This window comes from Hemiscyllium ocellatum, chromosome 35 (assembly GCF_020745735.1).
Source record: "Hemiscyllium ocellatum isolate sHemOce1 chromosome 35, sHemOce1.pat.X.cur, whole genome shotgun sequence".
NCBI classification, from domain to species: domain Eukaryota; kingdom Metazoa; phylum Chordata; class Chondrichthyes; order Orectolobiformes; family Hemiscylliidae; genus Hemiscyllium; species Hemiscyllium ocellatum.
In genome coordinates this window covers 13,835,896-13,863,763 of record NC_083435.1, presented here as the reverse complement: position 1 = coordinate 13,863,763, position 27,868 = coordinate 13,835,896, and the positions used below count along the sequence as shown (strand labels likewise).

Below are 27,868 nucleotides of genomic sequence, written 5' to 3'. Positions count from 1 at the left end.
AGGGGAGGGGAGGCGAAAAGGAAACTAAATTGTCACTGAAAGATGCTTACATCACCAGAGGGGAAGTTAAACTTCTTCTCTGCACTCAGTGTTCCCCAGTAGTTTGATTTAAAAATACACCCCGCAGCCTCCTGCCCTACCAGAGCGCCCGGAACGCGAGTCCAACAATGAACCCTCAAGGTAGGAGCGAAAAAAAAACCCATGGATCTCGAGATCTGGGGTAGGGTGACCGGACCCGAAACGTTAACTCTGATTTCTCTCCACAGATGCTTGCCAGACCTGCTGAGCTTTTCCAGCAATTTCTGTTTCTGACAAGGAACGCGATGATGTTCCCCAGTGTTTCTCCTCTCTCGAGTCTTTGCAACTTTTTTGTTTTGCTCTATCTATCGAATTCAATGAGGACCATCCATTGCGTGTGTGTGTGTGTGCTGCCGATATTCATTCAACTATCCTGATGGTTCCCCCCGCCTGCTCTCTGTGAACCGACATTGCCAGCTTTGACAAAGGGTCAGTTAGACTCGGAAACGTCAGCTCTTTTCTCCCCTGACGGATGCTGCCAGACCTGCTGAGATTTTCCAGCATTTTCTCTTTTGGTTCCAGATTCCAGCAACCGCAGTAATTTGATTTTATTTGAAGGAAACGGCCCTTCGTGCTGCCAATGGCCAAAGGAAAGAGTTTCGTTTGCATAGCGCCTCGCCCGCAGCCAAATGAAAGAGCTTCCACAACATGTGGATGCACACAGTTCACCGCTTGCTCACAGCAAGGTTCCAAAGCACGTTTTATTTTTCTCCTTCTTGCTTGATTTATGACTTTTTTCCGCAAATTACTTGTTCAGGGATTTACAAGGAGTTGGTGGGACTTGAACTCAGAGCCGCCAGGTTTAGGGTGCGGGGACTGTGCCCTAACTGCTTCAGAAATTGCTGGAGAACAGTTCTGATGTGGGATCACTGGTCTCGAAAACTCTGCTTTCTCTCCACGGATGCTGCCAGTCCTACTGAATTTCTCCAGCAATTTCCGTTGTTATTTCTTATTGTTTCTGATATGCAGCTTCCGCAGTTCTTTGCTTTGTTATATTGCCCTGACTTCTTATTGGGTCGAGTAGTAAGCGCAGGGGCTCATGGATTCACCCTCCCGTTCCTCTCAATCGCTGGTGCTGCTTGTGTAGTCCCGCAGGTAGACTCTACCCATCTGTGAAAATCGACATTTCGGGCAAAATCCATTCATCAGGATTCCTGATGAAGGGCTTTTGCCCGAAACATTGATTATCCTGCTCTTCAGATGCTGCCTGACCTGCTGTGCTTTTCCAGCACCACTATAATCTCCAGCATCTGCAATACCCACTTCTGCCTACTCTATTCATCTGTCACAACTCAAATATTACCTACAAATAGTTTGGACTGATACTTTGGAGCATTGCTGATGCCTTCAAATGGGAATCTTGAGTATTTCCCTCAAACTAAATTAAAACAACATGTCAATGGATGGGGCAAAACAAAAAGTTTTGTAAAATGACCATCGCCACTCCCTGAACAGAGTTTCCGCGCTATTTGCAAGTTTTCTGCCACAATGTGTTCAAGTCTGAAAGACTGTGGGCCTATTGTTGATCCAGAGACAATGTGATTGCCAATCCCAGTGAAGCAAATCCAGTAAACACTAACTCCAGAGACATGCATAGCATTTTATCAGGGGGTTTGGCTGGCCTTGTATCCAATAGGCATGGACCCCTCACTTCCTTCTGTTGTTAAGCTGTCGAATCTTCAGGGGGGTCGGGGGGAGTCAGAGTAGATGCAGAAAGGTTGTCTCCCCTTGTGGGAGAGCATAGGACCAGAAGAAATAACCACAGAATTACAGGTTTAAAACAGAAGTGAGGAGGAATATTTACTTTCAGATTATAGGGAATCTGTGGAATTCTTTACTATAGCGGCTGGTCATTCAGGGCTGAGATAGATTTTTAATCAGTTTATGGGGGGAAAAGTCAGGAAAATGGAGTTGAGGGTCATCACATTCAGTGGTAGAGCAGACTCAATGGGCTGAATGACCGCCTTCTGCCTCTTAGGGTCATTCCCACTCGGACTCCCAGAACGCCCGCAGGTTAAGGAAACAGCAACGTGAATTTATGTAGCGCCCTGAACCTAGTCAACTGCCCCCAAGGAGCTGCATCTGAGCGGTCGCACTCGCTGGGCTCCCATCCGCATTGTCCGAGTTGGTCACAGCTGACCAATACCTTGGTCAAAGCACCGGGGTTTAAGAACCGTCTTAAAGGGCGAGATGGAGAGGCGAGAGAGAAATTTAGAGAGAGCGAGAGAGAGAATTAGCATCTTGGGAACAGAAGGCACAGTTGCAGATGGCATAACTCCCCCCTTCTCACATTACCCCCCCCCACCCCGCCTGACAGGAAATCAGAGACAGCAGGGGTTTATGTGGGGGACCTCCAGCTATAGTTTGGTGGGGAAATGCAAGGATTGCTTGCAGTGACCATGTGGGTGCAGCAAACTCAACCCCACAAAGGAATCTCCAAAAGAAATGAAAGACTTAATTGGCATTTTCTAACTTGTCTTTTGCCTTTTTTTGACAATGTTTTCCAGCAGAAATTGCTCTGCAGGGCCAAGGACTGAGGAGGACACCATGTAAAGGAGCTGTGAATTCGGGTTTGTTGGGGGAGGAGGGCAGGGATTGCGTGAGGGATAGTAAACAGCATGTCCACACTGAAGAACAGGCTAACCCTCCCTCCCTCCCTCCCAATCCCTGCTTGCCATTTCTATTACCTGTTTCCACAGGCTGCCATAGGTTAAAATGGGGCAGCTCTGTCTTTCATCAGGAGTGGGTCAGTACCAGGGCTCTCACCTCTGCTGGTCAGGAGTGGGTTCACTTCCATGGCCTGGAGACTTTAATGCATCTGTGAAGCAGACAGCATAGTGCAACAAAAGTGCCACACTGTCCAGGGTGCTGTCTTTCTGTCGAGTCTTTACCTTCCAGCCTCAATAATATAGAGTCATATAGTATGGAAGCAGACCCTTCAGTCAAACCAGTCCATATCAAACACAATCCCAAACTAAACTAGACCCACCTGCCTGCTCCTGGCCCATATTTCTCCAAACCTTTCCTATTCATGTACTTATTCAAATGTATTTTAACTATTGTAATTGTGCCCACATCCACCACTTCCTCAGGGATTTCATTCCACACGTGAAAATTTTGTCCCTCATGTCTTTTTAAAAATCTCTCCCCTTTCACCTTAAAAAGGTACCCCTGGTCTTGAAATCCCCCATCATAGGGAAAAGACAACAGCCATCAACTCTTTCTATATCCCTTATTATTTTATACACTTCAAAAGGTGATCTCTCAACCTCCAGTGAAAAAAATCCCAGCTGGTACAACTTTTCTTTATAACTCACACTTTCCACAATTTCAGATCATAGCAGCACGTTTTGCTTTACTTGGATGTCAGCTGCTCCTGGCGATTTTGTTTTCCACCTCATTTACTGGCTCCATTGTTGCCACCCTTCCTTTTGCCTTTCACTCTCATCACTTTTGCCATTAAACCTCTTTGACCTTCCTGCCTCCCTACCCCATGCACTCAGCTTCCCTTTTGTCCTTTCCTCCCCTTCAACGCTTTGCTTAAAATCTCTTACGCCTCTAAATTCAAGTTCTGACAAGAGGTCATTGACCCGAAGTAACAATCCTCTCCTCGGACCCTGCAAAATAATTGGATAAGTGCAATGTGAAAAGCTTCAACAAAATGTGTTGATTCTTATTATACTTCTGCTGGCTGGGTCGACAATCGTTGTTCATCCCTTATTGCCATTACGCAAGTGCGCCGAACTGCCTTCTTCAACTGTTTCAGTTGCTGGGGTGTGGGGACACCTATAGCGGTGTTAGGAAGGGAATCCAGTGAAAGTGAAGGAACACCAATATAACCCTGAATGGTGCAGTGGCTTAGAAAGGATGGTTGTTTGTCCATATGCTTTTGCTGCCCTTGTCCTTCAAAATGGTGGAAAGCATAGGTTTAGAACAGGCTGGTGAAGGAGGATTGGTGTGTCCCATAGTCCGTCTTGGAGATGCCATACATTGCTGCTACGTTGCATCAGTGTGGATGAAGTGAATGTTAAGGTGGTCAATTGGGTGATGTGGTTCCTATTGTCATCATTTTCCACCCATCAATTTTCATATTCAATGGACCATACTCTGCCATTTCTGCCACCTTTACGTTGATGCCACCACTAAACCAATCACTGCCTACCCTTACTTTTCAGTGTTCTGATGAAACGGTTCCCATCTTAACATCCTGATCCACTCTTCAGTCATCCCACAACATTGCTTCCCATATCAGCTCAGGAGGCAGGACACCTGCCCTTTCACCACTCCTCTCCTCACTATCCAAGGCCCTGAATAAACACTCCAAGACAGAACAGTGATTTTTCTTGCACTTCTTTCAATTTGGCATTTTGTATTTCCTGCTGACAATCAGGTATCTTCTGCATCGGGACAACCAAACTTAGATTGATTTGCAGGACCACCTCTGCGCTATCCGCCTCCATGGCTCTCAGTTTGTAGCTGCCTGCTGTTCTAATTCTCCACCTCGCTCCTAGTCTGTCCTCTCTATCTTCACTCTGCTGCAATTTTCCAATAGTGCTGAATGTAAACCTAGAGGAACAGTACCTCATCTTCCACTTAGGCACCCAACAGGCCCAACACTGACTTCAGCAATTTCAGATTTTGATCTCGATTCCTGTTTCTGAAGGCACATGTTGATTGGCGATTCTGCTTTGCCCATTTATACCTTTTTTTCTGGATTCACATTTTATGTTTTTTAACTTCATCCATTGGCATCCCTTTTTGCTTGCATCATCTCTCCTGCCACCCCCCCCCCCACCCCCCCCACCCCAACTATCAGTGATGTTCTCACTTGTTTTTTTCCATTCCCTCTGCCTTTTCATCCCTTGTTTGGAAACTGTTACATCTCTCAGCACTCCCCGTTCTGATGAAAGGACGTAGGACTGAAACATTAACTCTGTTTCTCTCTCCACAGAAGTTGCCAGACTTGCTGAGTCTTTCAAATTTGCAGCAGCAGCAGCATTTTGTTTTTGGTTTGGATGTTTAGACATTGTTTTGTTGGAAATTGAATTTGAAACAGTAGCAGAGAAAGAATGAAGCATTAGCAACAACAAGTTAACAAATTGAATGTGAATTGTCATGTATTCCATTTGAGGCAGAGGGTGACGTTTGCAAGGGCATGTTTGTGTCCAATGCTTAGGCCAAACTTAGGATTTTTAGTTTTGTTGATTTATTGCAAACTATGCAGCATGTGTTGAAAGTCCATTCCACCATCAATACTGTCCCAGCATCACTGAAGGAACAATGAATGCAAGGTGTGTGTATTGAAGGAAAATATGTGAGGTGGTGTAGTAGAAATAAGTAGGAGTCATTCAGCCTGTCGAGACCCTCAAAAGGTCACAGTGGGAGGAAACTCAATGGTAATTTGTGGGTGGCACACAGTGGTTAGCACTGCTGCCTCACAGTGCCAGACACCCAGGTTCAATTCCAGCCAAACGCGACTCTCTGCGTGGAGTTTGCACATTCTCCCCATGTCTGCGTGGGTTTCCTCCGGGTTAGGTGAATTGGCCACGCTAAATTGCCCGTAGTGTTAGGTGAAGGGGTAAATGTAGGGGAATGGGTCTGGGTGGGTTGCGCTTCGGTGGGTCGGTGTGGACTTGTTGGGCTGAAAGGCTTGTTTCCACACTGTAAGTAATCTAATCTTAAAAAAAAAACCTGTTGAAGATCAGGTCATTACTGCTGGCGTAAATGTGACCCAGGGTCGACTGCTATGGGTTGCTTCACTTCATCGAAGGAGTGGTCGAGAAAGAAATGTTAAATAATGGAAAGGAAAGAATTTAGAGGGCTAGAAGGAAGAAATAGGGGTAACCAGCCATTATGACCACAATTGGCTGAATGCCCTTCTGTTCTGCATCACCAATGAATACTGCAAGAGTGTGATGTGCACTTTGAAAGCATCGTCAAACAGCCCTACAATTTGCCTTTGGATTAAGGGAAGGTAATTGAAAACAACTGCCAAAGTGGCTACACGAAGTTCACTTTACCTCTGGGGCTGTTGCTGCGACACCCTGGGAGACATGATGACTTGGGTTTGCTAGCCGCAACCATTTCCCTTTCTCTCAGTGAAACCACTGGAGTGTTCGGACTTCCGTTGACCCTGTGCTTCTTTTTGTGGGGAGGTGAGGATTAAGAGTTCATCAATCTAAGACCATAACCAAGAAATCCAATAGGAAATTCAGAGGAACTGCCTTTGCTGAAGTGTGGTGAGAATGTGGAACTCACTACCACAAAACGTGGTTGAAATCAATACAAAAGTTCGTGTAGAATAAGGGGAAACTAGGCAGGTATTAGAGGGAGAAGATAATAGATAATTATGACAACAAATGTGATTGAGGCAAGATGAGGGGCAGGTACAGCGCAAGTTAGATACAGCATAAATTTGATTCTATAGTGTCTCCTTTAACCACACCCAGGACAGTGACAGCACGAGGTTACATAAAGAGAATTGCTTCTTCTACTCTTTAAAACTGAAAAGAAGATCAAAGTAAAATTCTGTCTACATCAAACACTCCCAGGAAAGGGGCAGCATGGGTTTAGAGACCTCTACACGTTTTAATATAGGAAGTCAAAATAATGAAACAGGCCCTGCTGGAAATAACAGTAAGTTATTTCACTTCGTTAAAAATCACACAACACCAGGTTATAGTCCAACAGGTACCACCTGATGAAGAAGGGTCACTCCGAAAGCTAGTGTGCTTCCAATTAAACCTGTTGGACTATAACCTGGTGTTGTGTGATTTTTAACTTTGTACACCCCAGACCAACACCGGCATCTCCAAATCATTATTTAACTTCAATCATGTTGTTCAGGCTTATGATAGACCTCAGCCCACTAGGCCTTTATTGTGCCGAGGAGGATCACATGCTCCCTTTCCAGGGACACCTGAGCATGGATGTAACCGTGAAAGAGGGGCAGACAATCAGGAATAGCCACAGCCCGCTGCAAAAACCAGAAGCAGACCCACGAGAAGGCACTTCTAACCGGTCTACTCCTCCGGAGGTGCCCATCGATCAGGCAATCCATCCCCATTGTCCCCATCAAACACTCCCTGGGCAGGGCTTGATATAGAGTAAGCTTCCTCTGCACTGTCACCATCAAACACCCCAGGCCAGGGACAGCACAGAGTAAGAGACAGAATAAAGCTCTCTCTATATTGTCCCATGAAGCATAAGAATATAAGAACTAGGAGCAGGAGTAAGCAATTCAGCTCCTTCAGCCTACTCTGTCATTCAGTAGGATCATGGTTGAATCCATCTTGGTCTCAGCTGTCCGCTCTCCATAATCCTTCAATCCATTAATACTCAAACATTTGTGCATCTCCTCCTTAAATTCACTCCATGTCCTGATATCCACTACACTCTAGGTTAGTGAATTCTAGAGGTTCATGACCTTTGAGAAAATAATTTTCTCCTCAACTCTGTTTTAAATTTGCTGTCCTTTATCCTAAGACTATAACTTTCCATTCTAGATTGTTCCACAAGAGGAAACATCCTTTCTGCGGCTACTTTGCCAAACCCCTTTAACATCTTACAGACCTCACTCCCAAGGCATATACAACAGGGAATTAGATACAGTTAAAAAGTGGTATTGGAACAACTAATGGAACTGAAAGTTGAAACATTCCCTACGTCCAATATAGATCCCATTTTATTGGAAAAGAAGGAAAGAGAAAGCAGGAAATGACAGAACTGTTAGCCCAACGCCAATTGTAGTGAAAACGGTACAATCTATTATATAACAGATGTGATTACTGGATACTTAAAAAAAATCATTGTCCAATTGGAGAGAGACAACATTGGATTTATGAAGGTGAAATCATATTTTACAAACCTGCTGGAGGTTTTTGAGGATGTTACTTACAGAGTCAATACTGGGGACACAAGTGTATGTGGTACATTTGGATTTTAAGAAGGCTTTCAATGAAGTTGCTAAAAGGAGGTTAGTGAACAAAATTAATGTGCATAGGAATGGGCATGATATACAAATGACCAGTAACCAATGAGGTACTGCAATGAGGATCAGTATTTGTGGTCCAGCTGTGCAGAATTATATATTAATGATTTGAATGTGGGCATCTATTGGCATATTTCTAAGTTTGGAGATGGTACAAAACAATATGAATTGTAAGGAGGATTTAATGAGGCTTGAAGGGGATGTAGAAAGTAAGTGGGCAAGAGCATGGCAGATTGAATAAAATGTGAAGAAGTGTGAGGTTATTCAGTCGGGTGGAGGAAAAGAGGGGCAGAATATTTCTGAAATGTTGAGAAACTGGGCAGTGATGATGTAGAAGGGGACTTGGGTGTCCTTGTTTTCGAAAAACTAGCATGTACGCGCAGCAAGCCATTCGGAAGGCAAGAGGAATGTTAACATTATTTGCGAGAGGATTTGAGTACAGAGGGAAAGAAGTTCCTTCTCAGTTATATAGAACACTGATTAAAGCACACTGGAAAACTGTATTCTGTTCTAGTCCCTTTGCCTAAGGAAGGATGTACTTGTGTAACACTCAAGGGAGTGTAACAAAGGTTCACCAAACTGCTTCTGCAAACAATGGGGTTGTCCTATGAGGAGAGATCGAAGAGACCAGTCCTGCAGTTTAGGAAATAAAAATGAGAGACGATCTCAAAGAAACATAATTCTTAAAGGGATAGACAGAGTGGGTGTTGAAAGAATGTTTCCTCTTGCTGTATAAAATTCAGGGGACACAGTCTCAGAGTAAAGGACCGGCCACTTAGAGTTGAGATGAGTACGGATTTCTCCACTCAGAGGGTGGTAAATCTTTGAAATTCTCTACTCCAGAGGGCTTTGGAAACTTTATAGTTCAGTAGTTTCAAAGCAGAGAGCAATAATTTTCTAGTTAGTAATAATTCAAGGGATTTGGGGACAGCCATGATCTAGAATACTGGAACAGGCTTGAGGGACTGAATGGCTTACTCTTGCTCTTACGTTCCTGTGTTTTTATGTTGTCCCATCAAACGCTCCAACAGCAGGTACAACACAGGTTGAGATATCGTGCAACGATTCCCTACTGCTACTTACTTGACTGAGAGCTTTCATTTTTCAATATTTCAGGTGGTAAAGCCTTCGGAATTCTGAAAGCACAACAGGATGACCGTCTGGAATCAATCAATAAGGTACTGAAAAAGGCAAGCAAGGGGAAGATGCATAAAAAGACAGGGCTAGGATCAGAAAAAACAGATTTCTCTACGTTTGAATTCCTGGAAGCAACTGTTATTAATCTTGACTAGTGAAAACGCTTCCATACCAGGCACCAATTATTAGCACAAAGCAGCTCTAGCACCTATCCGCAGAAGACAACTCACTCATTCCAGATATTGATGTAATAAACCTCTTCGAAATAGCCTGTGATGCATTTACATCCTTATTTAAGAAACCAAAATTAATACAAGACATTGTCTCACCAACATCCTTCAAAGGAGAAATGTAACTTCCTTATGTTACTTTTTACAGTAAGAGGAATTTGGTGTTGCCTTGCAGCTAATCTGTCAAACGTAGATCAGACAGAGTTATACTGTGTTTACACTTTCCTATCAAACACTCCCAATATAGGTAAAACATGGGTTAAGATATAGAGTAAAGCTTCCTCTATATTGTCCCCATCAAACACTCCTAGGGCAGGGAAAGCATGAGTTTAGATACAGAGTCAAGCCGCTTCTATACGGTTCCATTTAGTATCAGCTTTTCTAGGTAACTTACAGGATAAATTGGTCCAGGCATGAGTGGGCTCACCCATGGCTTCCCAGTCCTTAGTAGAATTGCAGCAAGGGTGGGTGGACAGTCACTGGAAAGGAGCCTACCTTCAAGACCCCTCTCTCCACCTGCAAGGCTCCCATACGACCTCGGCAGAGGTTGTGAAATCCCTCTGAGCCTTTGCCACATGACCCAGGTCACCTCCTCCTTTTCATACAAATTAGGAGCAGATACAGACCATTCAGCCCCTCGAGCTTGCTCTGCTACTGAAAAAAAGATCATGGCTGATATGTTTGCAGTTTAAATTTTACATTTCTGTCTGGTCCACACCGTCAGGATAAACTTCGATTGGCCCTTCTTAACAAGAATGTTATGATGTTTGCCTTTAAAATATTCAATGACACTGCCTCTTGAAGAAGAAGGCTTGAAGTCGCACAATTCTCTGAGAGAGAAAAAAAAATCTCTTCCTCTTTGTCCCAAATTCTTAACCTGATCAACCTGTTCTGCGATGTTATTACGCACCTCCAGAGCAGGTGGGACTTGAACCTGGGGAACAGTGCCCTCTGGTTCTGCACTCTCCCATGTTCACCTTGTCAAGGCCATTCAGAATCTTGTACACTCCAGTCGGGTCACCCCTCACTCCCCTAAACTCCAGTGGAAATAAACCCAACCTGTCCAACCTATCCTCAGAAGGCAACTCATTCATTCAAGATATTGATCTAATAAACCTCTTCCAAACAGCCTCAAATGCATTTACATCCTTATTTAAGAGACCAAAATTGACACATAGTGTTCAACATGTTCTCTCATCAATGCCCTTTAAAGGAGAAACATAACTTCCTTATTTTTACTTTTTACAATAAGAGGGCTTTGGTGTTGCCATGCAGCTAATCTGTCAAACTGTGTCTGGTCTCTCTGGTGAGATGAAATGCCACACTGCTCTTATTTGAGCAAGGTAGGTGGTCTTTCTACGCGATCTGGTCGAAATATAGTTTCCCTGATCCACGTCACTTAAAGGGATAGAAAATGCAGATAGAACTGCGCTAACTTCTCAGTGCTATTTGTGAACTCTTCCTGCACACAAAACATCTGCGTCACATGGCCTACAAAATGGAGCATCGGTTGTGAAGCACTTTGGAAGTTCAGAGGGTGAGAAAGGTTCCGCAACATTTCAGGCATCAGCTGAGCTTGGTTGGCACAGTTGAGGAGTCCAATAGCCAGCATAAAGAGTTGCTCCTGCTGTCCAGATTAATTAATGCTAGTTATTTGTTTAATCTGAGGAAGTAACACACGTGCCTCCCTATATCTGCTATTTCCAGCCGACCGAATTCAACCCCAGCTCTTCCTCTTTGCATTGCTTGGTCGAGGGGATTGCGACAGGGCTGGCCTGAAGGGTTGACAAAATTGGCCAGTTAGAGTTTGCAGCTCCTGCAACTGAAATGTTCTAAATCTGGTCCACTGTGTGGTATGTTGTCACTACACATTAACTGAGACCAGCCAAGAGACGTATTCCCTGCTGTGCTGTGGAGCAGGGGGCTATGAGTAACATTTCCTGTGCGGTAAATGTGGTGGATCCAACTGTCCCATTGTGTGTGCTGCTAAATGTGGGAGTGTGTGGCCAGTCAATCTCAACAAAGAGAGGGGAATTGAAACTTGAAAGCGCAGCAGAAAGTAATTGCTTATAGTACAGAAAGAGAGAGAGAGAGAGAGAGAGAGAGAGGGAGATGAATGGTTGTGTTAATGACAAGAGAGGGTAATGGTAGCCCTTTCAGACAGGAGAAATTTTAAACTCTGAAGTGGGCTATGAAACAAAACATCAACATGGTTCTACAAAGTACCATAAAAATGTGTAGTCATATAATGCCCTTGTAATTAAAAATCTCAAAGTACTTCGCATGGGCGACTGTTGATATGGAGACACAATAAAAAATTAGGACAGGCAACTCAAACATTTAATCAAAGAGGTAAGATGAACAGAACATCTTAATGGAGGGATGGAGAGGTTTATTGAGGGAATTCTATAGCTTAGGGCCCAGGACTGATGAATGCTGGAATGAGCTGCCAGAGGAAGTGGTGGAGGTTGGTACAATTGCAACATTTAAGAGGCATTTGAATGGGTTTATGAATAGGAAGGGTTTGGAGGGATATGGGCCGGGTACTGGCAGATGGGACTAGATTGGGTTGGGATATCTGGTTGGCATGGACAGGTTGGACCAAAGGGTCTGCTTCCATGCTGTACATCTCTATGACTCTATGACTCTAATACACTTCTGACAGGCAGTGGAGCAACATTTCGTCATAGAATCCCTATGGTGCATATGGCCATTCAGCTCATCGAGGCCACACCAACCTTCCAAAGAAACCCCACCCAGACCTACCCCATCACTGTAACCCTGCATTTACCATGGCTAACCGAGCCTGTACATCCCCAGACACTGCAGGGCAATCTTAGCATGGTTAATTCACCTAACCTAAACATCTTTGGACTGTAGGAGGAAACTGAAGCACCCAAAGGGCATACACGCAGACGCGGGGAGAATGTGCAAACTCCACACAAACAGTTGCCCGAAGGTGGAATTGAACCTGGGTCCCTTTCACTGTGAGGCAGCAGTACTAACCACTGACCCACTGTGCCACCCCAAATGTAAATTGGTAGAGGCCCAGAAGCTTGGAACATGGACGTCCTGCAGGGTTTTAGGAGCCGGATGAGGTTACAGGACGATGGAGAATGGTGCAATGCTGTGAAGGTAAAACAGGTCAAGAGGTTTGCAGTGAGATGGATTTAGGCAGCAGTTTCAAAAACTTGTGGATTGTAGGCAAGAACCAAGACAGAGTGGTGACGAGGTTCGCAGTTTGGAGATGATTGTACAGAATGAGGTCAAGAAAGAGTCAGTGCAAGGAGTCAGGTGGGTATGAATTTGACCTAGGTGGTGGTACAAAACAAGCTGTATTTCATCAGTTAACTGCAGCGTGTCCTTTTTCAATTGTTCCCTTTTTGACTATCTGAGTCTGGTAACTGATCTGTGTTCAATGTGCTTGATTGCTTAGGTGTGGCTGGAGCAAAGTAAAGAGACACCACAGAAGCTGTAAATGTATGCATGCAGGCATCCTATGACTGTAGAGGTATATAATGTCAATAATGCGCACCAACCTTAGAAACTGCTATCATTTCAGCAGCTTTGATCAAATGTTATGGGATAATCACGTCACTAAAGCACCCTGGAACATTTCACTACATGAAAGATGCTACATGAATGCAAATTGAGACAATGTGTTTGAAGTGCAATATGCCAGCTCCCACCTCTAATCACACAAGACATTGTGAATTAGAATGAAGGAGATTAGATGATGGAGCGGGGCACAAAAGTCATGTAATAACAGAAGTAACACTTGTTCAATAATTGTATCTTCTCTTGGCCTTTCCGAACTCTGATTCCAATGATGACTGAGGTCTTTCTCTTTCGTAGGAGTTCCTGAATAATCCAAAGTACAACACTGATAAAGACCTGGACGAGAAGCTCACAGCTTTCAAACGTAATTTTTCTGTTCATTGCTGTCGCATTTGCTGCATGTGGATTGTTGATGTGAGGTACTAAACTCAGGGAAGACAGAGAACGTTCTATGTTCTAAGAAATAGCTGTCAGTGGTAGAGTGATGAAAGTCAGAGGCAAACACTAGAGGAGTGTACGGGGTTGTGGGACCTCTGAAGGTTACTAAGGTAGGGAGTTCAGTCAGGGAGGGGGGGATGTTGGTGGTGGTCGGGGTTTAGTGGTTTTCTGCCCAGAGAGTTCAGGTGAAGCCTGATGGCCATTTCCATGTCAGCTTGGACTCACCCATCCCATGTCGTATGTAAAGTGACCAAGCAACCTGGCCATGTATTCTCCATAGTTTCAAAGAATGAGAGATGATCTCATTAAAATTACCAGATACTTAACTCACTGACCAACTCTGCCCCCACGACTCAACTCCGCCCCCACGACCAACTCCTCCCCCATGACTAACTCTGCCCCCACTCCCAGCTCTAGCCCCAGACCAGGTCCTAGATCCCAGCTCCCAGCCCTGCTGTATTTCACCATCCCTCCAGATCTCCCCCTCTCTGAGGATGAATGCTCAGTTCTCAGCAGAGGCCTCACCTTCATCCCCCTACGCTCCCAGATCAGTGAGTTCGACACGCGGTGAGACATCGAGCATTACTTTTGCTACCTTCGCCTCTGCGCCTACTTCTTCAACCAGGACTCTCGCCCCCCCCCCCCCCTCCGACCACCCCTTCTCCCACCTCCAACACACCCCATCCACCTTGACACCCCGTGCTGGTCTCTTACCTGCCCTTGATCTCTTCATAGCCAACTGCTGCAGCGACATCAACCGCCTCAACCTGTCCACCCCTCTCACCCATTCCAACCTCTCACCACAACGCACCGCCCTCCACTCCCTCCGCTCCAACCCCAACCTCACCATCAAACCGGCAGACAAGGGAGGCGCATTGGTAGCTTAGCGCGCTAATCTTTACACTGCTGAAGCAAGACGCCAACTCACGGACACCTCCTCCTACTGCCCTCTAGACCGTGACCCTACCTCCCACCACCAAACCATCATCTCCCAGACCATCCATAACCTCGTCACCTCAGGAGATCTCCCATCCACCGCCTCCAATCTCATAGTCCCACAACCCCCCAACGCCCATTTCTACCTCTTGCCCAAAATCCACAAACCCGACTGCCCCGGCCGACCCATTGTCTCAGCCTGCTCCTGCCCCACCGAACTCATCTCTGCATACCTCCACACTATCCTGTCCCCCTTAGTCCAAGAACTCCCCACCTACGTTCGGGATACCACCCACACCCTCCACCTCCTCCATGATTTTCGTTTCCACGGTCCCCAATGCCTTATCTTCATGATGGGCATCCAGTTCCTGTACACCTCCATCCCCCATCACGAAGGCCTCCAAGCCCTCCACTTCTTCCTCTCCCGCCAACCTAACCAGTACCCTTCCACTGACACCCTTATTCAACTGACTGAACTGGTCCTCACCCTGAACAACTTCTGCTTCCAATCCTCCCACTTCCTCCAAACCAAAGGAGTAGCCATGGGCACCCGCATGGGCCCCAGCTATGCCTGTCTCTTCGTTGGATATATGGAACAGTCCATCTTCCGCAGCTACACTGGCACCACCCCCACCTTTTCCTCTGCTATATCAGTGACTGTATCGGCGCTTCCTTCTGCTCCTACGAGAAGGTTGAACAGTTCATCCACTTTACTAACACCTTCCACTCCGACCTCAAATTTACCTAGACTGTCTCAGACTCCTCCCTCCCCTTCCTAGACCTTTCCATTTCTATCTCGGGCGACCGACTCAACACAGACATTTACTACAAATCGACCGACTCCCACAGCTACCTGGACTACACCTCCTCCCACCCAGGCCCCTGTAAAAACGCCATCCCATATTCCCAATTCCTTCGCCTCTGCCGCATCTGCTCCCAGGAGGACCAATTCCAATACCAAACAACCCAAATGGCCTCCTTCTTCACAGACCGCAATTTCCCCTTCGACGTGGTTGACAATGCTCTTCACCGCATCTCCTCGACTTCCCGCATCTCCGCCCTTGAACCCCACCCTTCCAATCGCCACCAAGACAGAACCCCACTGGTCCTCACCTTCCACCTCACCAACCTCCGGATTCATTGTATCAGCCTCCATCATTTCCGCCACCTCCAAACAGACCCCACCACCAGGGATATATTCCCCTCCCCAACCCTATCAGTGTTCCAGAGAGACCACTCCCTCCGCGACTCCCTCATCAGGCCCACACCCCCCCGCCAACCCAACCTTCACTCCCGGCACCTTCCCCTGCAACCACAAGAAGTACAAAACTTGCGTCCACACCTCTCCCCCCACCTCCCTCCAAAGCCCCAATGGATCGTTCCATATCCATCGCAAATTCACCTGCACCTCCACACATATAATTTACTGTATTCGTTTCACCCGATGTGGTATCCTCTACATTGGGGAGATAGGCCGCCTACTTGTGGAACGTTTCAGGGAACACCTCTGGGACACCCGCACCAACCAACCCAACTGTCCCGTGGCTGAACACTTTAACTCCCCCTCCCACTCCGCCAAGGACATGCAGGTCCTTGGCCTCCTCCATCGCCAGACCCTGACCACACGACGCCTGGAGGAAGAGCACCTCATCTTCCGCCTAGGAACCCTCCAACCACACGGGATGAATGTAGATTTCTCCAGCTTCCTCATTTCCCCTCCCCCCCACCTTTTCTCAGTCCCAACCCCCGGATTCAGCACCGCTCTCTTGACCTGCAATCTTCTTCCTGACCTCTCCGCCCCCAACCCCTCTCCGGCCTATCACCCTCACCTCCTTCCACCTATCGTATTCCCAGCGCCCTTTCCCAAATTCCCTCCCCCCACCTTTTATCTCAGCCCGCTTGGCACACCAGCCTCATTCCTGAAGAAGGGCTGATGCCTGAAGCGTCGATTCTCCTGCTCCTCGGATGCTGCCTGGCCTGCTGTGTTTTTCCAGCATCACATTTCTCAACTTTAAAGGATGCACAGAATAGGTAAGATGATTATCCTACAACCGGGAACACAATTAAAAAAATAAAGGGGAGTGCCACTTAGATCGGAGAGATGGAGAATTTTTTTAATTCAGAGGTTGTGAAATCTTTGGAATTCTCTCCCAAAAAAAGGGCCATGGAAACCCAATCCTTGAGCGTGTTGAAGGTAGGGATTGACAGATTTCTGGTTACCATGGACTACAGGGTAATGGGGATGGGGCGAGTAAAAGACATCGAAGTGTCTGATGAATTACAATCGTTTTGAAAGGTGGGGCAGGCCTGACAGGCTGAAAAGCCTGCTCCTGTTCCGGGGATCCTGTTCGCAACAAGGCCTGAGATAATCATTCAGACATTGCAGCTGCCCACACCCCTCACCCTGAAGCTCTCAGATCGAATCTGGCCCCCGGTCCAGCTCTGAATTTAAAGTTATCATCCTTGATTTCAAACCTCTGGGCTTGACACACTCCCTACCTCAGTAACCTTCAGAGATCCCACAACCCCGTACACTCCTCTAGTGTTTACCTCTGACTTTCATCACTCAACCACTGACAGCTATTTCATAGAACATAGAACGTTACGGCACAGTGCAGGCCCTTTGGCCCTCGATGTTGCACAAACCTGTGAAATTAATCTGATGCCCATCTAACCTACACTGCTCCATTATTATCCGTATGTATTTCCAATGCCCATTTAAATGCCTTTAAAGTCGTCAAGTCTACTACTGTTGCAGGCAGGCCGTTCCATGCCACTACTACTCTCTGAGTGAAGAAACTACCCCAAATATCTGTCCTAAATCTATCACCCCTCAATTTAAAGCTATGTCCCTTCGTGTTAGCCTTCACCATCCAAGGAAAAAAGCTCTCACTGAACACCCTATCTAACCCTCTGATTACCTTCTACATCTTGATTAAGTCACCTCTCAACCTTCTTCTCTCCAATGAAAACAGCCACAGTTCACTCAGCCTTTCCTCGTAAGACCTTCCGTCCAGACCAGGCAACATCCTAGTGAATCCCGTCTGAACCCTTTCCAAGACTTCCACATCCTTTGTATAATGCGGTGACCAGAACTGCATGCAATACAGTGTGTGGCCTTACCAGTGTCTTGTAGAGCTGAAGCATGACAGTGTAGCTCTGAAACTCAATCCCCCTACCAATAAACACCATCACACCATATACCTTTCCCGCACCTGCCCAGGTCCCAAGCTCTGGAATTCCTTTATCTAAACCGCTCCACGTTGGTCTGTCCTCCTTTAATAGGCTCCACCTCCATCCAGCTTTAAGAGTTTGGTTCAATCAGTTGTTTTGCACCTGCTTTGTATTTGTGCTGAAGTCTGTGGAAAGCAAAGTGGAACTGTGGTTAGTGCATGAGGGAAAAATGGGTAATTGAAAAGTCCAGGTTTGAGAAGGCTTCAGTTCAGTAGCCGTTGGAGATGCTGGTTTGCGCCATGTTGCCCGCTGTTGTGTCATTTGCAGTTCTGGAGCCCAACTCCTAGCCTGGTGCAGTCTCAGCCACATCTGCTGCAGAGGAAGACAGTGCACTCAGAAGATGCAGGCTTTCCAGGCCTCTGTTTCCTCCAGACCCTGTCATTGGCCATGCTGACCTTTCTGTTGATGCTCGTTTCCCATTGCCCCTATGACGGTCAGCCCCCAGAATTCATGGACATCAGCAATTATCTCTGAGCTGTCCACACTGATGTCTGCCTTCTTTGTATCTCATTTGTAAATGTCCCTGTGGTGGACACTCAGGAGGTCACAATCCAGTGGCCAGTTCCCTGTTCAAAAGCTTTGTGGGTTTCCTATGCATGTGTGTGTGCTAGTGCATTGACAATGGGATGTAAACACCAACTTAGACCAATAGCCTTTTTCCATGTTTTAAATTTGCTGTGAAATCAGGCAGACTGAAAATCAAGCTTCCAACCTGAGTCTGGGCTGGCTAAATCAGTATTTTTCATTTCAGTTTCAGTAATCCTGAGTAAATGGTCTTTCATTGCTTTTCAGAGAAATACATGGAGTTTGACCTCAATGACCAGGGAGACATTGGTAAGTCCGACATTTCTCAGTTAACCCTGGGACGCAGTGAAAGCATTTTGAACTCAGTTGCCTGTAGCTGATGTTCTGCTACTCGTCCATATTCCCAGAGAACAAACCTCAAGCTTAGAGAACTTTCCACTTCAGAAAAAAAAAATTCACTTCTCGCTTTTCCCTGAATCTCTCCAACTCCACTCACAACCAGCCTGAAAGTTGACTTGGAAAATATTGGGATGTTGCCACTGCCATCTCCCATTCCAAATCTGCACCTTTTCTTTCTAATTTGGAGTCTCCATTTAGCTCATCCTCTATTTTGGGAATGTTGGAATGTGACAATACACGAGGTGGCCATTCAGCCCCTCATATCTGGAAGGACCATTGTGAAAGAGCCACTATCTATTTCCAATCCCTTGACCCTCACTTTCTCTGTCATCCTGCCAATTATTCCTTTTTTTAACTATTTACCTGATTCCCTTTTGAAAGTTACATTTGGACCTGCTTCCACATCCCCCCCCATTAAGGCAGTGCATTCCAGATTACAACAACCCACAATGTCAGAGGAAAATTCTCATCGTTGCCCACCCTGAATTACGGTTTAATTATCTTGTGTCTGTTGATGTTCTGTCAGTGGAAGGTTTCTTATTTTTCACTTGATCAAAATGCGTCACATCTCCAGTTCCAAAACAGAAGGAGACCAATTGGCCCATCAAGAACATGCAATCTCAAAGGTCAAGTTGCTTGGTACTCTTCTTCCCCTTCTCCCTGTAACCCTGCACATTCTTCCTTCTGGGATAGTAATCTGTTTGCGACTCAAAAGCCTCGATGAAAACTTGCTCCGTCGCACTCTCATGCGGTGCATCCAAGAACCTAAACACGTGTAGCAAGAAAACATTTATCCTCATCTTGTCATCGCTTTTGTTGCCTAAGATTTTAAACTTCTGGCCTTCGGTTCTCAATCCCTCCACTAGTGGGAGCTAGTTTTCTCCCTGCTGCTTCTGTCCACACCCTTCATGATTTGTGAATCTCGATTCAGTCTCATCTTAAGCGGTTCCTCGGGGACAAAACTGACCCCCCCACCAAGGTTGATTCTGTTTTGCTTCCTGACGAAGCTCTCGAATCTTTCCCTGTAAATTTGGAAGTCTGCCACATTTTGCCAGGGCAAAGTCAGATGGGGAAAGGGTGGTTATGGTTCGGTTGCTGAAGGCCAACAGAGAGCTGGGTTTTTTTTTGGTCGTGGTGGGATGGGTTCCATCTGTCTGGCAGCTTTTATGACCAATGGGTTACCCCGAGGCCAGAGTTTGGTCTAATTCCAAAGTCTTCAGCTTTGTCTCATGTGTCTGGCCTCATGGCTTTGGCTGAAAATGTGTTGCTGGAAAAGCGCAGCAGGTCAGGCAGCATCCAAGGAACAGGAAATTCGACGTTTCGGGCATAAGCCCTTCATCAGGAATGAGGAAAGTGAGTCCAGCAGGTTAAGATAAAAGGTAGGGAAGAGGGACTTGGGGGAGGGGGGATGGAGATGTGATAGGTGGAAGGAGGTCAAGGTGAGGGTGATAGGCCGGAGTGGGGTGGGGGCGGAGAGGTCAGGACAATCTCCATCGCCCCTCCCCCAAGTCCCTCCTCCCTACCTTTTATCTTAGCCTGCTGGACACACTTTCCTCATTCCTGATGAAGGGCTTATGCCCGAAACGTCAAATTTCCTGTTCCTTGGATGCTGCCTGACCTGCTGCGCTTTTCCAGCAACGCATTTTCAGCTCTGATCTCCAGCATCTGCAGACCTCACTTTCTCCTCATGGCTTTGGCCACAATGTGGCAGAGGCTGGCGAGCTTTAGTAATGAAGGGTGATTGGACAGACTGGCATTGTTTTCCTTGGTGCAGAGGAGGCTGAGGGGGATCTGGTTGAGATGTATTAAAATTATTAGGGGTATAAATAGGGTAAACCATTAGATACAGGTGAGGCAGTAAGCCATTTGACCCCTGAGCCTGCTCCACCCTTCAATAGGATCACGGCTGATCCGAAAGACAGGGGATAACTTTTCCCCCTGATAGAGGGCATAGATCGATGGAAAAGGGCAGGTAGTTTACAGGGGATGTGAGGATCCCAGAGGGTGGTGGGAATCTGGAACTCGCTGCCTATAAGGATAGTAGGTGCAGAAACCTTCATAACATGTAAGAAGTATTTAGATATGCACTTGCGATTTCAAGGCTATAGACCAAGTGTTGCAAATTTGGATTAGAATGGTTAGGTGGTTGTTGTTGATGGATCAAAGGGCCTTGTTACATGCTTCACACCTCAATGGTATGATGGTCTAGGTGCCACAGGCTGTAGGCAACCTGGCAGCTGAAGCAGAATCCCAATGTCTGGTCCATGTAGGCATCACCGGGAATAGTGACCACGTGCAGTGATGAGGGAACTTCCGAGGGTTGGCTGATATTGTGGGCAGATGAGAGATAAACTGTGTTGTTTCTACACCAAGTCAAACCTTCACTCTTCTCCCCTACCCACCCTCTTACTCAGATATCATGGGACTGAAGAGAATGCTGGAGAAACTTGGTGCAGCCAAGACCCACCTGGAGCTGAAGAAAATGATCAAGGAGGTGGTGGGAGACATGGGTGAGACCATCTCTTATTCGGCCTTCGTGAAGATGATGCTGGGAAAGCGGTCAGCCATCGCGAAAATGTAAGTCCTCCTTCAGACAGCAAGAGAGAGAGAGAGGGAGAAGGGGGAAAGGATGGGGTTTTATTTATATCAGAGCATGGCTCATGGGGATGCTTGGGAGTGTGTGTGTGTGTGTGTGTGTGTGTGTGTGTGTTTTACCTAAGCCCTAAGCTGAAATGACAACTAGCTCATGCCTTCTCTCTTTGCACAGAATCTTGTTGTATGAAGACAAAGCAAAAGAACCTGAGAAACCCACTGGGCATCCAACAAAGAAAACCTTCAGCGACCTCCCATAATCCTCTTCTTTGCCAATGTTAATGCGCGATGATCATCTGACACCTCCCACCCCATATGCCCTCTATTGTCAAGATTGTTTCATTCTACCTTTGCACCACCAGTGCCCACTTCCGTTCATCTGCTGCTGAAGTCCTCATCCATGTTTTCTGTACCTTCAGGGTTGACTACTCCATGGCTGACGTGCCATAGTCAAAACTCTGTAAGGTCGAACCCATCTAAAACTCTGCTGTACTGTTCCTATCTTGTACAATGTCATGTTCACCCATCACCATACTGTGTTCACTGAGTCCCACTAGCTTTTGGCATGGTAGTGACTGGATTCTTAAGCTTCTCATTCTTGTTTTAAATCCATCTGAGGTTTTGCCTCTGTCTATATCTCTATCATGTGTTCCAGCCATTGAGCCCTGCACCTGGCTAATTCTGACCTCTTGTATACTCCCAATTTTCTGTGCCCAACATTGGTGGCTGTGTCTTCAGCCGCCAGGGCCTTTACGCTGTATATGTACAAAGGAAACTGTCCACCTGAAGCAGGTAACAGTGTGTACCCTAGAGCCTCAGCCTAATCAGAGTGCAATCAGCCATTGTGATGACCGTGAAACAAAAGTGTTCACGATACTTTTCCTGATAATTAACAATGGAGTTGGAACTGAGGTAAGGAAAACGTTTTCACACCATAGTGTTCAGATGTGAGATATACATTCCCAGACAGTGTAGTAGAAACAGAATCGATAGTAATTCTATAAAGGAAATTGGGTAAATAGCTTGGCAAGGAAAAGATTGGCAGCACTATGGGCAAATTACAGTGTAAGTTTTTAAAGGGTCTTTCGATAATTCAGATCAATTCAATTTGCTTGAGTTCACTTAATTTAAAAATCTTGAGTTAATCTTTTCAAACTGCAGTGCTCAAGTTCAACAGAGATATACCATCAGTAAAGGTTAGGATATTGAGTTAATGCAAAATATCAAATTTTATTCAGTAAAATTGAGTAAAAGATGTGATCATATAACAACAGAAGATACTTAGGTCATCAGCAAACGACACAAAGTTACATCCATCAAAATGCAAGATGGAGATCAATACTAGACTCAAATCCCACCTCACAGACAGAAAACCTCTCCTGCCCTTGAGGTAAAATGTCTTCAAGTAGGCAGAAAGTTCCTGATTAACTATTCCCAAAAACTGCCCTAACTTCGGTTGATCCAAATCACAGTTCGAGCCAAGAATAATCTAACTGTCCTCAGGTTATACGGAGAGCTCAGAAATAAGGTGCTTGGAATCCTCCTTTTATACATATTTAAGGATTAACTTCCCTTCAAGAAAGGAATTGAATTTGTGAATAAAGTGGTGAAGATCCATTCGATTGGATCTTGTTGTCTCAATCATCTTAAACATGAGGAACTTTGATTTGTACGTGTCCCAAAATTCTGATCCCAAGAATCAAAATGTATCAGTATGAAATGGCATGTTGGAAAAAGTCTCTGAAATGTCCAAATTAAGGCAACAAAATCTTAAAACTAACATTGTAAACCCTGGTCTGCTTATAGCAGGGTGCAGGGTAACTGTATCTGGCTCATTCAACAAGATGGCATGGACAATGTGGGCCAATTGACTTCCTTCTACACTCTACAGTCTGTCCTGATTTCCTTTATCCCTCCATCAACATCAGAAGCAGATGATCTGGTCATTAACTCAGTGCTGCTTGTGAGAGCTTGCTGCGAATGCATTGACTGCATCACAACCATGACTACACTGGCAAGCTGAATTTCATCGCTGTGAACCTCTTATGGTCATCCTGAGATTGTGACAGGTGCCAGAGAAATGCACTTTCTTCCTTTTCGACGAGGGAGCAGAGTTTATATTTGTATGAGAGAGATTTCTGAATGGCAGATTATCACCGAAAGCTTGGGGAATTCTAAATTCCAGTGATTTTCTATCTATGAATAACAGTTATTGGAAAAATGAGCATTTCCACAGTAAAAGACAATTGGAAGCCTTGCATTTCATTTTGTTGCTGTCCTTGCTTAAACTCCCCCTGGCTCCTCAAGGGACTAAAGTTATTGGAAGAAAGCTGATAATCCAGGTTCCCATTGAAAGACTGGAACTGCTCTGTTGACGCAGGGTCATTTTAAAAGTTTTGAACATTAGACTCCCTACAGTATTGAAACAGGTCTTTCAGCCTAACAAGTCCACACCGACCCTCCGAAGAGTAACCCACCCAGTCCCACTCCCCACTTTTACCCCTGACTAATGCACCCAAAACAATGGCCAATTCACTTGACCTGCATGTCTTTGGATTGTTGGAGGTTACCAGCGCAAATGCACACAGACATGGGGAAAACATGCAAACTCCACACAAACAGTCACTCGATGCTGGAATCAAACCCAGGTCCCTGGCACTGTGAGGCAGCAGGGCTAACCACAGAGCCACCGTGCCACCCTACATGTGGTTCAAACAACAAATGGTCTGCTAGCCCTGACTACAGCACAGAAAGAAAGAGGTCTTGCTTCAGTTGTATTGAGCATGGGTAAAAGCACAACAAGAGTATTATATGCAGTTAATAGAATTATACAATAGAATCTCTATGGTGTGGAAGCAGGTCATTCAGCCCAACCAGTCCACGCTGATCTTCTGAAGAGCAGCCCAACCAGATCCATCCCTCTACCCTATTCCCTGAAACTTGAATTTCCCATGGCTAATTCACCTAGCCTGCACATGCTTGGACACTATGGGCAATTTAACACGGCCAATCCACCTAAACTGTGCAACTTTGGACTGCAGGAGGACACCGGAGCACCAGGAGGAAACCCACACAGTTCTGGTCACTTTGGTGAAAGGGGGGATGTCTTTGCCATGGAGAGAATGAAGCAGAGATTTATCAGATTGATTCCTGAGACCAGGGGAAATGCCTTATGTGTGAGATTCTCTGGAGTTTAGGAGAATGAGAGGCGACCTGATGGAAATTTGTAAGATTCTTAAAGGGATAGACAGAATAGCTACTGAGAAGCTATTTCTCCTGTCATCTAAACTGAGGGGACACAGTATTGGTGTAGACGAGGAATGAGATGGGGTGGTCCCTCTTTACTGATGAATCTCCACCCAAGTTGAGGTCAGTCATTGAGTAGCTTCAAGACCGAGAAATGGGTTTCTAATTATTAATCATATCAAGAGATATGAGAGTAATATGGGATGTAGATGATCAACCATGATCTAGAATGGCAAAACAGGCTTGAGGGGTTCAGTGGCATACTCCTATGAGAGCTCTGATAGTACAGGGTTTGTTTAAGAGCTTGGACATTTCAGGCCCAGCCTGGTCTCCAGATGACTTGTCTTTTATTAAAATGTTGCCTAATGGGTTGAGGATGTACACTTCCAACAACCTTGCAGGTCACTAGCTTTTCAAATGACAACTGTTGCAAAGTTGGAGTTGGCAATGTCCTCTTGATCCCAGGTCTACAGCAGGACAGCAGCCAACCATGGCACAGTGTACAAGCGAGACGGTAACATAACCTGTAGGAACTCTATGGATTCTATAACGTATTGGAAACATGTCAGAGAGTGGCAAATATGACCCTCCAATTCAGGAAAGGATGTTTGAAGAAGCCTTCCAACTTCAGGACAGTAAGTATAATATCAGCAGTGGGCAAGATTTCAGAAACAATAATTAGGAAAGTAGATCAAGAGGCATTTGGAGAGGTTAGAGTTTGGGAAGATCCATAAAGTACAGAAGGTCAGATTGCAGATATCTACAGATCCCTGAGGATAGGCAGGACAGGTAGATTAGATGGCTAGGAAAGCATCTGAGATACTTGCCTGCATTAGCTGAGGCATGAAATACGACAGCAGGGAGATTGTACCGGAAATGTATAAAATGACCATTAGATAACAACTGGAGTATGTCAGCACTTATGGGCACCACATTACAGGAAGGATCTGATTACATGAGAGCAGGTGTAGAGAACAGGTTGCCATCTGAGCTGGAGGGTCTGATTTAGGTGGAAAGACTGGGGCTATTTTCCTTTGAGCACTGCAAGTTGAGAGGAGGCCTGAGAGGAGTTTATGAGAGGCATACCTAGAGTGGAGAACAAGGGACTTGCTCATTGAATAGATGGACCAATAACCAAGGAGATAGATGAAAGAAAGAGATAGGAAGCTAAGAGGATGGCTGAGGAGAAATCTAGGCAGAGGTGGATACTGCAAATGCTGGGGAATACAGTCAAGAATCTGATGAAGGGCTTTTGCCCAAACCGTTGATTTTCCTGCTCTTTGGATGCTGTCTGACCTGCTGTGCTTTTCCAGCACCACTCTAATCTTGAGGGGAAGTCTTTTCACCCAGGGTGTTGGGAGTCTAGAACTCACTGCCGGGAAGGGTTGTTGAGTCAGAAGTCTCAATCTTTCAGCAGTATTTAGATACTCACTTGTGTTACCATGGCATCCAGAACTATGGACCAAGAAATGGAAAATAGGGTTATTATAGCTAGATCTTTATTGACTGGCATGAACATAATGAGCTTAATGGCCTCAGTCTGAGTTGTAAATATATATGGACCTTTGAGGTCTGAGTTAATGAAATGCAGCCAGCATGGATTTCTAAAAGGCAAGTCAAGATTGATTAGCTGAGTTCTTGATGAACTGCAGCAATGCTGCCTCAAGTTCAATGTGAAAAAAAATGAACTGCAGCACAAAAAGTAATAAGCAATCTCTGGCTGACTAAGTCTCAAGAATATATAACACAGTGAGATAAATTGCCATGAGAAAGAAAGACGTTAGAGGAGTAATGCATAATCTGTGGCTAACTAAGGACATTAAAAAATTGAAGAAAAAAATCTCCAGTTCTGAGAAGATTAGAAGTAGGATAAAGGTTTGGAGAGGTATCTGAAAACAACAGAAAACAACTAAAAAGAAAGGGTGAATTAGAATATGAGAGAAAATTTGTTGGAAAGTTGAAACAAATATGCTGCAAGTTAACAAGGATTGGGTCCTGAATATTTAGTGGCGTGAATTGGAAGGTGGATAGAGGTGGAACTGTTATTTAAGAATTTAATTGTAACAATAGTTAGAGATTACCTTGGTTCAGTATTTCTGGATGTAGAATTAGTTTGCACAAAGATAAGGAATAGTCAGGGAAGGAAGTTATTAGGGGCAGGGTCTCCTAACAATAACCATATTGTAGGTTGAAATTCTCAAGAAGAAATATTGAGGACTCATGATAAAGTGGTGACAATAATCATATATAAACTGAAAATATAGCCTGGACGAAGAGTTCATTGAGTGCTTTCAAGGTAGTTTGGCACATTCCGGAACCAATTAGAGAGCATGTTATATTAACCTTGGTATGGTGAAGAGATAGAATTGATTAATGGCCTAGGAGAGGCAATTCTATGTTGTGCCCACAATGTATCTGAATTTTACATCTCATTTAACTAGGAGAGGAACTGGTCTAAAACTAATATTTTAAACTTGACTATGTGAGCACAAAAGCTATGCTAGTCACAGTTGCACATTTCTCTACCATAGAGCACATAAGTGAGCAGCTTATATTAGTTTTAGTATTGTGTAATGTGACTGACTTAATGGTTTGATTCATTTCCTTTTAAGGTCAAAATGCAAGTAAGCATTGCAATGTCAGCTGAAACCTGTTTCCTTTTGCCTTGTTTTCCCAGTATCATATTTCATGCTTGAAATGAGTTTTTCATTAGAGCCACTGCAAACCTGTACTCTTTGCTTTAGCCTTCAGGTTGCGCTATTGCTCTCCAATGAACTTCAATGATTTGCTGGTTATTTTCCCTCTAGTGGTGTAATAGCTCCATTCACCAGCAGAAAGTGTAAGCGCAGCATTTTAATCACAAAATCAATCAAAAGTGGCTTCACTTCCTTTTATGGCTAATGAGCACTTCAGGTTACAATCAATTGTCTCCTGCAACTTGGCCAAGTATGGATTCTGAAACAAATGGCAAAATCATGTTGAAAAATCAGCTAGCAACATCCAGACTGGTTAGTGTAGCTGGAGAAAGTGAGGACTGCAGATGCTGGAGATCAAAGCTGAAAATGTGTTGCTGGAAAAGCGCAGCAGGTCAGGCAGCATCCAAGGAGCAGGAGAATCGACGTTTCGGGCATGAGCCCTTCTTCAGGAATTTGTAGTTATTGTTGCAATCCTTTTAGTTGCTTCAGATGTGGTTGGACAATCCACGAGGCTGCCAGGAAACTGGGCACCGTGTCCAAACTATTGGTTAAAACAGTAAAGTCTGTGTGATCAGAAAGTTGGCAGGTGGATACTGAAGCTAAACATGATATTTTTGAACCCAAAGAAAATCAAGGAACCCAAAATGGAACACAAAGGTGGGAGAGTTGTGAAATTCCTCTTTGTGACCCTGACATTCTGATAAGAACTAGTCAAGAGCATCAAAAGGTTTTGCATCCTCAAAGACATTCTGAAAGTGAGCGAGGAAGAGTCAGAAATGTACCAAGTCCAGAAAGCATGCAAAATCTGT

The 27,868-nt window shown here is 45.2% G+C and overlaps 1 protein-coding gene across 1 annotated transcript; it reads left to right on the top strand.

The window, feature by feature from the left end:
• The first annotated feature begins 66 nt into the window (after window positions 1-66).
• aif1l (allograft inflammatory factor 1-like) lies at window positions 67-23,377 on the top strand. The gene is made up of 6 exons (XM_060850374.1): window positions 67-180; window positions 9,185-9,246; window positions 13,291-13,357; window positions 18,394-18,435; window positions 20,940-21,102; window positions 21,293-23,377. The coding sequence occupies exons 1-6, from the start codon at window positions 168-170 to the stop codon at window positions 21,375-21,377; spliced, it is 432 nt and encodes a 143-aa protein (XP_060706357.1). The 5' UTR covers window positions 67-167; the 3' UTR covers window positions 21,378-23,377.
• The last annotated feature ends 4,491 nt before the right edge of the window (window positions 23,378-27,868 follow it).

What these genes read in the sequence shown, in the direction of transcription:
- aif1l (XM_060850374.1), top strand. An exon ending in GAAGCTCACAGCTTTCAAAC is followed by an intron (nt 13,358 to 18,393) that starts GTAATTTTTCTG and finishes ATTGCTTTTCAG; the next exon opens with AGAAATACATGGAGTTTGAC. An exon ending in CAATGACCAGGGAGACATTG is followed by an intron (nt 18,436 to 20,939) that starts GTAAGTCCGACA and finishes CCTCTTACTCAG; the next exon opens with ATATCATGGGACTGAAGAGA.